Genomic DNA, 15,401 nt, shown 5'->3' on the forward strand with positions numbered 1-15,401 from the left:
GTAAGTAAACATTTAACAAAAAGGAAATAAAATGTATAGTAAAAATGAAAATTTAGTAAAAATGAAAGCAAAAAAAAACACAAAAATATTCACAGCACAATTTCCTGAGATATTAATGTGAGGTTTAGCTGTAAACTGACTCATATTCGCTCATTCTTCCCTTTGTCACCTGAGATACATATAACTGATCATACAGGTATCAGCATGAAAGGGTGGTCAGGTTGAGAAGTGAATTATCTGAGATAGGAGATCTTTGAGGACCAAGGTTTGACTGTACCTTCTTGTATGAGTGGATCAAGAAACTTTAAGATGGCTAAATTAGAGGATACAAGAAATCCCCACATTGATTCTCCTGAAAAATATCCTCATCTGAAAACAAAAAAACATACCCCATGAAACGACAGGGAAAATCTCCATTTAAAGAACTAAATGAAATAGAGGCAAGAAATCCATCAGATACTGTTTAAAACAATGGTTATAAACATGTGCAAGGAACTTAGGGGAAGAGTGGATGATCTCAGTAAGAATTTAAAGAGAAGGTAAGCATTAAAAAAAGGACATAGAAACCATAAAAAAAAGTCAGAAATTAAGAATACAATATCTGAAATGAAGAACACACTAGAAGGAATCCAACACCAGGTTAGATGAAGCAGAGGACTGAATTAGCAATTTAGAAGTGAAGGTAGTAGAAAATACCCAATCAGAGCAGCAAAAACAGTATTTTAAAAAATGAGGGTAGTTTAAGGGACCTCTGGGAAAACAAGTGTAACAACATCCACATCACAGAAGTACCAGAAAAAGAAGAGAGCAAGGGATTGAGAACCTATCTATATATATAAAGAGGTGATATGCTAATTGGTCCTAACACTGTCCCAGTTACGACCACTAAGGAGGAGGCTGCTTGCGTATGCACGGCTCCCGGAGACAAGGTGGAAGTGGGGAGGCGCCCGGAGGAGGCCCATGCCCGGGAGGGTGGGGGGTGAGAGCCCGTAGCGCTCCCCTCACCAGTCCTTTGCCACCCACCGCTCACATTCAGAGTGCCCCGCCGCTCACCTGCCTGGGAAAGGAGCACAGGCAGCAGGCGGGAGGTTTCCAAGCTCTCCTCCAGCACCATGACGGGGCAGAGCTGCCGCATTGCTCCGGAGACAGGGAGGAAGCAAGGAGGCGCCTGGAGAAGGCGGGACCAGTCCAACGCAACTCAAGGGACTGAGGGCGGGGCTTGAAGCAGCCAGAGAAGGCCAGAGGGGTTGGGGGGCTGGGCCAGGCACGCTGGAGCTCTGCGTGGAGAGGTTTGGGTGTCAAGGCAAGGCGGCGGGTGGGTGGGCAGGTTGTGCGATTTTGCACACTAGGCTCCTAGTTTGAAGAAATAATGATTGAAAACTTCCCTCATCTGGTGAAAAAAAAGAAACACCAATCCAGAAGCACAGAGAGTACCCCCCAAAAATGAAAAGGCAACCTACTGAAATGGAAGAAGATATTTGCTAATGATACACCTGAAAATGAGTTAATATCCAAAATTTATAAAGAACTCATACCACTCAATACACACACAAAAATTCCAATTAAAAAATGGGCAGAGGATCTGAACAGACACTTCTCCACGGAGGACATACAGATAACCAATAGACATATGAAAAAAAAATGCTCGATGTCTCTACTCATCAGAGGAACGCAAATTAAAACCACATTGAGCTATCACCTCACGTGTCCGAAGGGCTATCATCAATAAATCAATCAACAACAAGTGTTGGCAAGTATGTGGAGAAAAGGGAACCGTTATGTACTGTTGCTGGAATGCAGATTGGTGCAGCCACTGTGGAAAACAGCATGGAGTTTCTTCAAAAAATTAAAAGCAAAGCTGCCTAATGACCCAGCAATACCACTTCTGGGTATGTATCCAAAAAAATCCAAAACATTAATTCGAAATATATGCACCTCTATATTCACTGTAACGCTATTTACAATAGCCAAGATACAGAAGCAACCTAAATGCCCATCATTAGATGAGTAAATAAAAAAGTTGTGGTATATTTACACATGGGATATTACTCAGCCATAAAAAAATAAAATAAAATCTTACCATTTTTGACAGTATGGTAAGATTTATTTCTTGGATGGACCTAGAAGGTATTATGCTAAGTGAAATGTGTGTCAGAGAAAGACAAATGCCACATTTCACTTATGTGTGAAATCTAAAACAAAATAAACAAAATTGAAACAGACTCATAGATACAGAGAACAGATTGACAGTTGTCAGAGAGGGAAACTGGGTGAAAAAGGTGAAGGGGAATTAAGAAGTACAAATTGGTAGTTACAAAATAGTCACAGGGATGTAAAGTACAGTCAATACTACTGTATAACTGTGTATGGTGCCAGGTGGGTACTGGAAATATCAGGGAAAATACTTTAAAGTATATGGTTGTTTAACCACTATACTGTATACATGAAACTAATACAAGATAATATAGAATGCAAACAGTAATGTAAAAATCCTATATAATAAAAGGCTAATATGCAAATTGACCGAATGGTGGAATGACCGGTCGCTATGATGCACACTGACCACCAGGGGGCAGACACTCAATGCAGCAGCTGCCCCATGGTGGTCAGTGTCCTCCCACAGAGGGAGCACCACTCAGCCAGAAGCCGGGCTCACGGCTGATGAGTGCAGTGGTGGTGGTGGGAGCCTCACCCGCCTCTGCGGCAGTTGGACATCCCCCGAGGGCTCCCGGACTGCAAGAAGGCGCAGGCTGGGCTGAGGGATGCTCCCCGCCCCCCCAGGTGCATGAATTTTGTGCACCAGGGCCTTTAGTAAAATTATAAAGATTTATTTCTAGAATATCTAGTTCCCTCTTACACTGATCATTAGTCACCTGCAGAGAGGACAAGATGGCCAGCTGAGGTGACAGAAATCAAGGAGGACCAGGTTTACAGACCACTCCTTACTGTCCAAAGTGCCCTTTCAGGAAAGTTTGCCTTGGTCACTAAATAAGTGAGGGCCATCGATGTTATAGCCAGAGGCCACTTTGTGAGGTAGTAAGAGGGCTGCCTGAGGCCTTCTCCCAGGCCTTGCTCCTGGTTTCAGGAGGTCCCAAGAGCTAAGGTGTTTGCTAGGGAGAACTTCCTCAGCCTGGGCCAGTCCCTCTGCCTCCTGGTTCTGCTGGCAGGACCCAGCTACCCAGAGAACAGGGACTACAAACCAGAACCCAGTTAAAACCACAGGCTCCCAACTCTAACAAGATCTTAGTCCCGACAACCTTGGAATCTACGCTACCTGTAAAAAAAGCAAGACAATTCATGTGTAACTGTAGCAGCTGCTCTCTAATGCTGGGAACCTTCCTTAAGAGTGCTGGTAGCTGACCCCAGTGACCATGGGAGACTGAACCCAGGCCAAGAACAGTAAGAGATATGTCCCAGGTGTCTCCCCAGATGCCTCTTCTAGTTTGTCCCGCTCACAGCAGCTTCAATTCTGGTTTAAACCAAAGCAGCTACATGTATTGCATGAGACACATGTGGGAATAGGGGAGCTCCCAGCCCAGAGGCTGGCTGAGAACCCTAGGGCATGGGTGGCCCTGGACAGTGCATGCTTGCTGGGGAAATCTCATTCCTCCAATGCACATGTTTCATAAAAGCCACTTAAGGATGCTTCCCCTCTTCTTTCTTGTCTCTGGGAAGCATGTGGGCTTGGCAGAATCCCCAGCCATACAGGGAAGGATGTGGTCCTGAAAGAAACCCCTGCTGGCTTCTGATATCATGGGCCTGGGGCACCTCCTCAGCCCCTAAGGCCTGAGTGTAAAGCACACTAATGTCCCGTTACTCACAAAGGTACCATCTATTCTGTAAGTCAACTGTACAAACATGGAATTCTCTAGACTGGCTTCTGCTGATTCAAAATGTGTTCAAGGACTGGAAACTAATTTATTATTTGTATTAGGCCTTGTAGGTGACAAAAAAGGGAAAAGACTCTACTGAGACCTCCCTGCACCAAAACCAAACCAAACCAAATAAAACTCTTTAGAAACACAGCCCAACATAAACGACCCCACTTTGGATAGGTCATACCATACTTTTCCCAACAACACAGAGAGGTGGCCTACAGTAACCCCAGAATGTCACCCACTACTCTTCCCTACCACCTTCTGACAAATATCTGAATAATCTCTAACTCCTCAAAAAGTTGTCAATTAGAGAGGTCTACAAACTGACGGTATGTGTGCAAGGTTTATGCAGAATGAAGTGCAAACCTCACACTGGGGCTTCCTGGACTTGACTGAGCTACCGATCGCTGGGGCCGGGGCAGGAGCAGTGTCTAGTTTGGCCTGCTCATTTCCAGAGGATCAAGTCAACTCTTCAGCCTTCCTTTCAAGCCCCTCCAAAGGCTGGTCCTAGTCCATATTTCTGGACTGGTCTCTAAAGCCTCTTGCACAGAGACCAGCCCATCCAATGCTCTTCCAGCATGCCTTGTACTCTCCCATGCCCTCTGGAATGTTTAGTCAGAATCATATCTTTATCCAAAATGGCCTTCCCTCCTATTTGTGCCTATTAAAATGGTGTGACCCATTCATATGCAGCCCAGAGCCTGGCTCCGCCACGAGTCTCCTGGATCTCTGCACACCTCACTGCTCTTTCTCCTGACATCAGCTCACTGCCTGTCACTCTGCGATTTATCACGTCCTTCCCTGGACTGCAGCGAATGGTGTGTCTCCTCTCAGGGCTCAGACCATGGCCCTTCCACAGTGTAAGGCACGAGGAGTGAGGGGATGCACAAGGCCATCCACATGTTGCTATAACTGAAATGAGAACTAGAGCATGAAAAGATGTCATTCTTATTTAAGTCCTCAATGTGAGGCCAGTTTTCAATGCTTGGTGAAATGAACTTGAGTAGTAAGTAAGGATTAAACCAATAGCAGACACTGAGTTTTCTTTAGTTAGCACACCATGAAGCCTGCTGGGTGGCAATAGGAGGACCCAGGAACAAAAGGCACCACAGGCAAGTGAAGGGCTCAAGTGACCAGCACTCCCATGGGTTGCTCACTCAGCTGTAAAGCCTTTGTTTACTAAAGAAAATCCAAGGTGGCCAAGCTCTGGGGTCATGCAGCTGTATCTGCTCTCTGGCCCACTTGCCGGGTGCCCGACTGCAGGGACTGTGTTTGATACTTCCATCTCCCTCAATGCTTACTTGTCAGCGGTTGTTCAATTAATACTTGCTGAACAAATGAATTTCTCTTTATTCAGAGTCCATACAGGTACCTTCATATGTGCAAAGTTACTGGAGAAATACAAGTTGAATCGACACAGAGAACAAATACTGCCCACACTTCTGCAGAGGATGAGTGTTATCTAAGCCACAATGTTTACACTGTCTGATTCCATCAACGACCATCACAGAGTTGGAATGAAGCCAACAGGAGAGAGAAAATATCCAGGGTGTGGAAATCATTACACTGCATCTCTCTACCGTAGCATTCTGAACCATCTCATGATCTTGTAGCTGATACATGGTGTTCACAATAAATCAATGATGTCCGATGATGGCTGGGAGTTTTCAGGAGGCCTTGGCTTTCATCTTGGACAGCAGCACTTCGTTCCTGCGGCCCTCCTGGAGTGGAAGCAGAGAGAGTGTGTACAGAAAGGCGGTGGCTACATTAGCACCCATGTGAGGTCCAGATGGTCTTGCTATCCTTCCCCCAGTCCCACGGGAGACAACTGCTGACCAACTAAACCAGCCTCCCACCACGTTGTCACCAGTGTGGTGAAATTTCCGGGCGACATGCTAACCTTCAATACCAAATTAGCTATGAGACAACCACTGTCTGCACTGTCAGATTGAAAACAGGATGACAAGACTAGGCACTGTCACTCCAAAAGACTTCCTGAAGCCTGTAAAACCTTCCAGGGGACAGAAGCTGAAAGCAGAGTTATGTGCCAATCCTGGATTACTACAGGCAGCAAGGAGAGAAGGGGAGGTCCTTGGAGACAGACTAAGGAGCACAGCAGGTGAAGCAGTAGCAAAGTTCTTACTCTGACAATAGTGAAGGTTAAGAATATCCTTAACTTGAAGAAAGACAGAAACTCACAGAAGATGAGAAATATGCATCAGGGGACACCTTCCCGCTTAAGAATGAGCTGTGTGAGATCTATTACTGTGTGCTGAGGGACATTACTGAGGGAGGTCATTGGCCCCATCCCCTGCCTGTGTAACTGACATACAGTGGTATGAGGTCACCTCTGTATTATTTTATATTCCATTTTTCAGACATCTTCAAAGGCTTCTCACTGTGTCGTCCTGCCCTCTTGTTCCCACTGGCTTTCATAGCTCAGGACACATCCATCTGCTAGCAAAAATCTCCACCCCTTGCCCTGGCCAGTGTTTCCAAGTGGTTAGAGCACCGGCTGCGCAGTGAAGGGTCTTGGGTTCGATTCCCAGTCAAGGGCACGTATGCTCCCGTGACACAGAAATAGAGAAAAATACTGTAAAAACACGACTATCTACTTGTTCTACCTGCGGTTCGCTCCCGCCCCCAGTGGGGCTCTTTTGGGAGGCAATCAGTCCATGCTTCTCTCTCACATCGATGTCCCTCCCACCAGCCTCCTCCCCGGCCCCCCCTCCACTCTCTCTGAAAAGCAATGTGAAAAATACCCTCAGGAGATGATTAACAGCAACAGCAACAAAATCTCCACCCCTTCTCTGGGTCATGTCACAAGGAGCTCTGCTTTAAACTGAGAGGTGAACATGATAGTAGGAAGAGGCTGGAGAGGTTGAGCTTGAGGGCCAGGCCTCTAGCAGCCATGCTTCCCTGGAGACCCATTAATGTGGAAGAAAAACTTCCTTTCACCCTTGAACCCTCTGCATACAAGACCCCAATGTCAGTGTTTCCATCTCCTCCCTAGGCCTAGGTGCTCCCAGCTCTCTGGAGGCCCTTTGCTCTTTCTGGCAGCATCATGGCTCACGGCCGCAACAGCGCTGGTTTCATTAAGACAAATGCCAGCTCACTGTAGGGTTTACACTCATCTCTCACTCCGCGCCGAGGCCTAGCCAGGCTCTTGGACTGGGGTAAGGCGGAACTCTTCTGTCAGAAGCAAGGTGCTCAGACACTTCTTGAGCACATACTTTTGGAGGGGGAGCCAGTTAATTTTTCTTGGGGGTGGATACAGAAAAATGGTGAAGTTTTCCTTTCAAAAATTAGTTACTGAAATTTGCTTGGGAGAAAACCTTCCAGTCTCCCCACCTCCCAAATTAGGGAGGGGTAGAGATGGAACAAGAACAAGTAGATAGTCGTATTTTTATAGTACTTTTCGATACTTCTGTGTATTTTTTAAAATTCCCACAAAAGATAAAACAAAATAATGAATAAAGAAATTAGCTTTAATCTTCACACACTTCACCTTCTAAAAATGAGGCAAAAACAACACAGAAGCCTGAACCCACTGTGGCAGAGCCTCAGCAGGGGTGATTCTGTGCGTCATACCACACGGAGAGAAGCCTGAGCTGTCAGGAGAGCCATCCGGGCTGTCACCCCGTGGGTGTGTGTACTGAGGAAGTCCCATGCAAGCTACTAGGAGCCTTTTGGGAGACTACAGAATGACACTGTTTGACAGAAAGAGTCCTGTAGACATTTTTTTTTCTAGAATAAAAGGGAAAATGTCTCCTTGCCTGTTTCTTTCTTGCTTAAAACCATAGGGGCCTGCTATGCGCCAGAAACAGCACATCTGCTCACTCAAGATTATGTGTGCAAAGCCAGCTTCAGGCTTCAATGCTGGGCTACAATTTAAATCTTGGTTTGGTGACCTTGTCAGAGATGTGGTTTAGCAACACAATTAATTGATATAATACTGTGATTAAGGTGATTTGTGATTTCAGAGTATGTGTAGTTTCCTGGCAGACCTGTTATTAACAAACTTTCCCAGGGTGAGGGCATGAATTAATGTGCTCAATTAATGTGGAGCAAACTACATGCAATAAAGAGAGGTGAGGTTCTGGACAATAATACTGTGCTCTGCATGACGAGTCATTATTGCCCAGCACAGGTGCTGGGACCAGGATGTGGTGGGAATTCAGAATTCGGGAGTAGAAGACCAAGCTTGTGGGCAAGAGGCAGGTAAAGAAAGCAAGACAGAGAAGGTTCTGGGAGAAGACTCCACCCTGGGATGAAAGTCCAACTTTCAAACTAGTTTTCTACCCCAAATGAGATCTTATTTGGAACTGCAGCATGTAAAATATCAGAATTACTCTGGCTGAAGGTCTGAGGAGCAGCAAGCAAGCCACCATCACCACCTCCTCCTCAACTCCTATGGTGGCCCCAAGTCACCTCAGAGGAGCTTGTGGAAGAAAGTTTAAGGTTTGAGAACACCGATATATGGTTGCCAAATTAAAAATTTTGTAACAACCAAAGAGCAATGCACGATCACCCTTATTTTATAAGATGAAGGTAATTTTAACATAAAAAAACCAAGAGGCCATGCTATTTTTACAGAGGTGAGGTCGTTAAATAGAAAACATTTAGTTGTCTGAAGAACATACTACGTTTCTCCTCCCTTTGTTTCCAGCTTGCTTTGGAGGGAAGAACACTGAGGCATGGCAAGCACCTGGTCTAGGGGCCTTCCCTGGCTCTGAAGGCCCCACCCGCGTCTCTGCTGGGAGAGAACTGTCTCAGGTGGTGGGAACACAGAAGTCTTGATGTTTAATGCACCTGAAGGAAACTTTGGTAGGAAGGAACATCTATCTTTGGAGGTCACCCTAAGTCTTCAGCCCCGCGAGCCTGTGGTACAAGAATGAACTTTTCCATTTCACTTTTATTTGCTTTGACTTTGACAACACATACTTATCCTTCCCAACTTACTTGTTTTTTGTTTCTGCAGGGCAGTGCTGGCATGTGCAAGCAATATTTGAAATGTAATGCTTATCCTCTGGGCCTTCTCTCTTTGTGAGTTACTTGAATTAAAGGGAAAAGAGTCCCTGTTTGTTCCCTGCCAGCTCACTCACTGGCCCTTCCGCAACTGCAGCTCCAGCCGGACCTGGAACACCTTGCTGGGTCACTGTCTGACGCTGCCCAGCCTTAGGCCTTCTCGGGGCTGCTCCCTGGCTGAAGGACTCTTGCTCTGCCCATGGCCAAGTCCTTCCAAACTGAGAGAAACCTTTCCTACCACAACATGTACATTAGTTCCCCTCCGGCGAAGACTGAAATTACTTATTATTACTAGTTTATTACGGCTTGTTTCCTCGCTTGTCATGTCTCCCTGAGATCACGACATAAGTTTCTTGACCGAATCTGTTTCACAACCTGATACATCCCCCAGGTCATGCATGGTAGGGGCTGGAAGAACACTTAGTGAAAAGATGAAAGATTCTGAAATGCCCGTGGCTCCCAAAAGCTAAACTACAAAAAGGGGAAGGAGAAGTAGGGAAAGAAAAAAATGAGGAAGGAGGGAAGGAAGGAAGGTCTTAAAACTGTACAAGAACAAAATTATCACTATGGAAAGATTACTAGTATTTTTTTTATTCTGTAGACCAAACACCAAGATACAACTTACCTTTAGTGCCTCTGTATTTTCAGCAACCTTTAAACTCACTTAAACCACATGGATTTAGGTTAGAATGGGGGTAGATATTCCTGGAAATAAAGCTGCTGAGATCTGGGAAGTGACAAAGTAGTCTCCTTTCTGGAAGATCTCTTAAGTAAAGGGCATACATTTTTCTTTCTGGAACAGTGGAGAGTAACCCAGCCCAAATGCAGGGAAGAAAAGACAGGGACAAATGAAATTCAGCGACTGGTGGGTGTCACAGGTGCTAGACACAGTGCTAGATGCAATCGTCTCTCATCTGACCCAACAGAACTCACCGATGATGAAATTAAGGCTAAGTAACTGCCCAAGGGCACAGCTGGTAGTGGTAAAGGTAGGATTCCAACCCAAGCCTGGCACACTTCAAAGTTCACTCATCCTACACGGCTTCTCAAGGTTCCCCCACACCCCCATCCTAAGGTTGAGGGGAGAAAAGATCTAGGTCTAAATCTATAACAAACATTGTTTCTAGGTGGCCCGTGAGGTGGGCTGATGCTGCCATTTTATAAATTTAATGTGCTTGTTAAGTGTTAGGAAAATGAAAAAAGATGTGAAGTCTCCTGGAACATTCAATTAGAGCCTCAGGATGGCTTCAGAACAAGGCAATCCCTACCTACCCCGATGCCACCCTTCACAGTCAGATCTCACTGCCACCTTCTCTTTCCCATCACAGACCAGTAGAAAACCAAGGAAGTGCTCTGGTTTCTAAAGGCTCATCTGGAAGTGAACATAAATCTCCCCACAGCTATACAAGCCCGGCCAATCTCCCTCTTACCTCCTTGAACTCTTTCACAGTCTTAAAATATAGCCTCTGTTTTTCCAACAATTCCAAGTACTGGTCATTCAACTGGTCTCTTCTCATTTTGTTCTCTTGCTTCTTCTTTTCCATCTGTTGAAACATTTTGGGAAATGGTAATGAAAAGACATGTTCTGACCAAGGGCTGTTGGCAACATCCAAAAGGCAACTATTACTAGTATTTTTATAGATTTCCTTCCAGTATTTTCCTTCTTTATATCACTTTTGAGGTTGGTTTATTTACTTACATGATAGTGCATAAAGGTTCTATTTATTCAGCACTTTTCCTATCACTGGGCATTAACTGCTCCATTTTCATTGTGTTTTTTTTTTTGTGTGTGTGACTAAAAACAAGTCACAATCAACCAAGCTATTTTGCCCCCAGGGGATAGTTGGTAATGTCTTGGAGACAGTTTAGATTGTCACAACTTGAGGAAGCGGTGCTACTGGTATCTACTGGTAGAAGCCAGGGATGCTGCTAAACATCCTGCAATACACCGATAGCCCCTATACACCAAGAAATTATCCAGCACTGAGGGGCCAACAGCATGAAGCCTGGTGGAGGATGGAGAGAATGAGGGGTCAGGATATACCTTCCTCAGGAAGGCATCTCCTAGTAAATAGGAAGGAGAAACCAAAGGGAAAAATTCCAGTAAGTTTCTGTTTTCTTTACTGTTAGCAAGAGCAGCTGAGGAGGAGCATGGCAGGGTGGGAAGGTCCACCACACTGAGATGTGGGTTGAGACAGGCTCATGGTTAGCCAGGTTCTCTGCTCTCCACCTACCTCATACCCCAGACCATCAAAAAGGGACTCCATTCATTCTCTGCAAGAGAGCCCATCCCACCTTGGTTAAGTATCTGTGTTCAGGCAAGCGCTGCCTCACACCAGCTCTCACTTTTGTGGATGAAAAGTCTTGTCACTAGTGACACCTTTTTTTTTTCTCCTTTGAGAATAGTATTTTTCTACAGGGAAAACGATACGGAGGGATTTTGCCCTCAGTTAGTTCATCACTTGTGAGATGAGAGCATAGCAGCCTGGATGTCTGTCTTCTGAGTGGGTTTTTATGACAGGTCCCACAGGCAACCCTTTCTTCCATTTGTTTACGTTCTGGCATCACTCACTGGACCACTCTGCCCCAAGATCATTAGAGCAGATACCCTAAGTCCCCAGGTGGTTCTACAGTCTTGCCTGAGGACCGTATGGTGTGATACATTTTTTTTTTAACAGGAAACTGCAGCTGTGTCTGGCTTTTAAACAGTCAGCAAATCTGCTTAGCCACTGACAAAAGGGCCCATATGCAGAGCCACAACGAGGAAAACCACGTGCTACTGGGTGATTATCTGAAAAGCAACCTCTGGAGCTCCCACCCTTTTCAGTTCCTCTACTTTCTATTTGACTTCTGAGGCATTCAATATCCTCTCACTTTAGTAGAATTCAGTTCAGCAATTATTGCATTTTTTTTTTATAGGAGGTTCCTGAAAACTACAATGCGCCCGAGATCCTAAGGAATCAATCTTTAATGGCAGAATGTCAGGAACCAAAGATGCAGTGAGGAAGTGATGCTGATGAAGTTGGTTTCTCATCTGTAAATGGGTATGACACCACTCACTTAGGAGGGCGTTAAGAGGATTAGCATAGTCCTCGGCACAAAGCAGGTGTTCAATCGTGGGAGATATTCCTAAGAGCTGCCTTTGGACCAGCAGTGCAGGTGGTCCTAGGAGCTAGCCCTGCCCCTGCAGAGGCATGAAGATGTCTTCAGGACTGAGAGCATACAACCAAGAACAACCAGAAGAAGCCTATTCTTCCCAGGGCCTTTTCTTCTCCATCGCCAGTGTAAAACCCGCCTTCTAACCTTCATTCTACTTTGCTTAATTCCTTCGACGATCTGTTCCATCTGACGTAAAAACTGGTCCCGGGCAGCAGGGGAAGCCATGGCTCTGAAAGAAAAACGAGCAGAGGTATGACCAGCACATAGGGCTCTGAATAAGGGGGAGGTACCAGAGTCAGCCCAGTCTGGGGTACCCAGATGATGCTCCAAGAGGCAACTAGGCTTTTGCAAGTGGACCTGTGGAAAGCCCAGAAAGTTAAGAATTCTAAACTCTGAAGGCATAAAAATGAACCTGATTTTACAATTGAGTATTAATTTTTTTTCATTTTTCCTACAATTTTCTTCAGTAACATGTATTTTCTTTAATTAAAATTCCACTAAAATTAACAAAAACTTTTTAAAATTGTTTTATTGCTTAAAGTATTACAGAGAGTATTACATGTCTCCTTTTTTCCCCGCCCTTGACAATCCCTAACAAAAACTTTTTTACCTTGAATGATAGTAGGTACTGCTTAAGAAATGAATTTAGAAAGATAAATATCACATGATCTCACTCATCTGTGAAATATAATGAACATAAACTGATGAACTAAAATAGATCCAGAGACATAGAAGCATCGAACAGACCATCCAACCTCAGAGGGAAGGCAGGGGAGGAATGGGGGGGAGGGTGAGAGATTAACCAAAGGACTTGTATGCATGCATATAAGCATAACCCATGGACACAGACAGTAGGGGGTGAGAACATGTCCTCGGGGATGGGAACAACCGGGGAGAGTCAATGGGAGAAGAAGGAGACATATGTAATACTTTGAACAATAAAGAATTAAAAAATAACAATAAAATAAAATAAATTCAAAAAAGAAAAAGAAAAAAAAGAAATGAATTTTGCCTGGCCAGTGTGGCTCAATGGTTGAGCTTCACCCCATGCACAGGAGGTCACTATCAGGGCATATGCCTGGGTTGTGGGTTAGATCGCATCGATGATTCTATCTCTCTCTCTCCCTCTCCCTTCTTCTCTCTGAAATTAATAAAAACATATTTTAAAAAAAGAAATGAATTTCATTTATTAGTTCTTAAAAATCTGAGGATTTGAGACACTGCTCAAGATTAGTAGACATATTCAGAGATTTCCCTAAAACCAGGCTGGGAAACCTGGTATTTCTAGAAGCAGCAGATAAATGAGTAGATTCCCTGATGTCCTAAAATATTCCCCTTCGCCTCCAGTTCCACAGAGGAAGTGACATCAGAGGGGTCAGAGCACATGCATACCATGATTAGGAATTCTTCCAAAAAATGTCAACAGCACTCATCACAAAAACACCCAAACTGCAGGCTCTCTCAATGGCCAGAAAGGAAAGATGAAGGCATATTTTTAGAAATGTCACAAGATTTTAAGTCACTAACTGAATTTTTATCAGGGAGCTATGGGTGTTTTCAATTAGAAATTAAGCTTAAAATTTAGAGCTTGTAATCTATTAAGATCTTAAGTTACTAGTCACCTAGTAGAGATTTGTGCTGGAAGGAAAGGAAGCCTGTTATACAGACATCAGGCCCTGGAGCTGCCTGGAGGGTGGGTGGGCCAATGGGCATGCATGCCTCAAGGCTGGTATGATTTCAATGTATCAGTTTGGTACATCCAGTTTTTGGAGAAAAAATTCCTATCTGAATAAAGTACTTTAGAGGATGCACAGTAACTTCAAACAAAGTCAACCAGAAGATTTCTAAAAATCTTTTAAAAATTATACAGATTATATCCCATCTGGGTGGCTCAGTTGGTTGGAGCATCGTCCTGTACATCAACAGGGAAAAAAAAAAAGGTTGCCAGTTAAATCTCCAGTTGGGATGTGTACAGGAGGCAACCAATTGATGTTTCTTTCACATCGATGCCTCTCTTTCCCTTCTTTTTTCTCTAAAATCAATAAAAACATACCCTTGGGTAAGGATTAAAAAATATATAATTTCATTACCTAAATTTTAAAACATCTCTATGTCCTCAAGAAAAACTGGTATTAATCTAATCATAGCAGGACAAAAGTAATATACAGAGATTATAGTTGGGCACAGTCAACTAATTTGAAAGTTAACTTTTCCCTAAGCTATTCCTTGTTTTTAAAATTCACTCTAATATCACTGTATTTTTGCAAGAACTCAAGGGCTGTGCACATTTGCACTTAGCAGCAGGGGTGAAGGATCAGCATCACACATGAGCACTAAGTCTTGCTCAGTGCACTACTGCAGCACTAAGGTGAGCCGAGAAAAGTGGAGGGCACACAAGTCTGACAAAGAGGGGGATTGACAGTCTGACAGTACTCACTGTGAGAAGTTCTCATGAATTGAGTTCAGCAGGCTAATCTGAGGAAGAAAGAAAAAAAAAAAGAAAGAAAAAACAATAAGCAAAAGACTGAAAAGATCCTTGTGCTGCCTCAACCCCTGAAAGTCTGTCCTACTCTGGACAGTGCTTCTGAAAGAGCACACCTTGTTCATGGAGATGAAAGCCGCATGAAAAAAACACCAACAGCAACACGTTCTTAGCCCTATTGTTTTTCCCCAGAAAATCTACCTGGACACTCTATGGCCACAGGAATGTAGGAAGAGGGCTCTCTGAAGGAACCTAAATCCCCACAGAGAAGATGCTGAGCTAACATTAGGGCTCTTTGGGCAAACTGCCACCACTGCCCTTTCTGTCCTGCAAACTTTGCAATTTATTTTGAAGGCTGTCAGTGGAGCACAGGGTTCATCAGGGTGGGGAGTGAGAACACTGTCCATCCTATTCCTTCCCACAAAACCTTTTTGCCAATGTGGCCAGCTGCTGGGGCTCTGAGAGGCTCCACAGAGAGTGCATCGTTCAAGGCCTCCATTCTCGTGGGAACTGCCTTCAGCTGCACAGTATGCCTCTTCATCTATCCCAATGACACAGTCCAGGGCAGAGCTCTGAGTCCAGAGAAACTGGAAACCTAGTTCCTCCTTTTTGCCGTGTCACTAACTTAACTTGTAAGCTCAGGACTTAGCCCTTACTATACTTGGACCTCAGGTTCAATCTGTAACATGGAAATTATACACTGAGTGGCCAGATTATGACTACCTGACAAATTAGCTATAATTTCATGCTTAAGTTGCTAGAGGGCCAGACCATTATAAATAGGGAAGCAGGTTGTTTACCACAACAGAAGTGATTTTTTTCTGAAGATATGGGTAAACAACTCGATTTAACAG

The 15,401-nt window shown here is 44.4% G+C and overlaps 1 protein-coding gene across 1 annotated transcript in view; it reads right to left on the minus strand.

Moving 5' to 3' along the window:
* Positions 1 to 5,204: 5,204 nt before the first annotated feature.
* The window catches only part of CCDC93 (coiled-coil domain containing 93), a 75,008-nt gene continuing 64,811 nt past the window's right edge, over positions 5,205 to 15,401 (minus strand). The window contains exons 20-23 of the mRNA XM_014531715.1: positions 14,503 to 14,540; positions 12,210 to 12,294; positions 10,337 to 10,450; positions 5,205 to 5,599 (exon numbers count right to left, since the gene is read on the minus strand). Of these exons, the coding sequence (XP_014387201.1) occupies positions 5,546 to 5,599; positions 10,337 to 10,450; positions 12,210 to 12,294; positions 14,503 to 14,540 (291 nt within the window). The 3' untranslated portion in view covers positions 5,205 to 5,545. The remainder of the gene's footprint in view (positions 5,600 to 10,336; positions 10,451 to 12,209; positions 12,295 to 14,502; positions 14,541 to 15,401) is intronic.

The sequence above is a fragment of the Myotis brandtii genome, unplaced genomic scaffold (genome assembly GCF_000412655.1).
Source record: "Myotis brandtii unplaced genomic scaffold, ASM41265v1 scaffold824, whole genome shotgun sequence".
Taxonomy (NCBI): domain Eukaryota; kingdom Metazoa; phylum Chordata; class Mammalia; order Chiroptera; family Vespertilionidae; genus Myotis; species Myotis brandtii.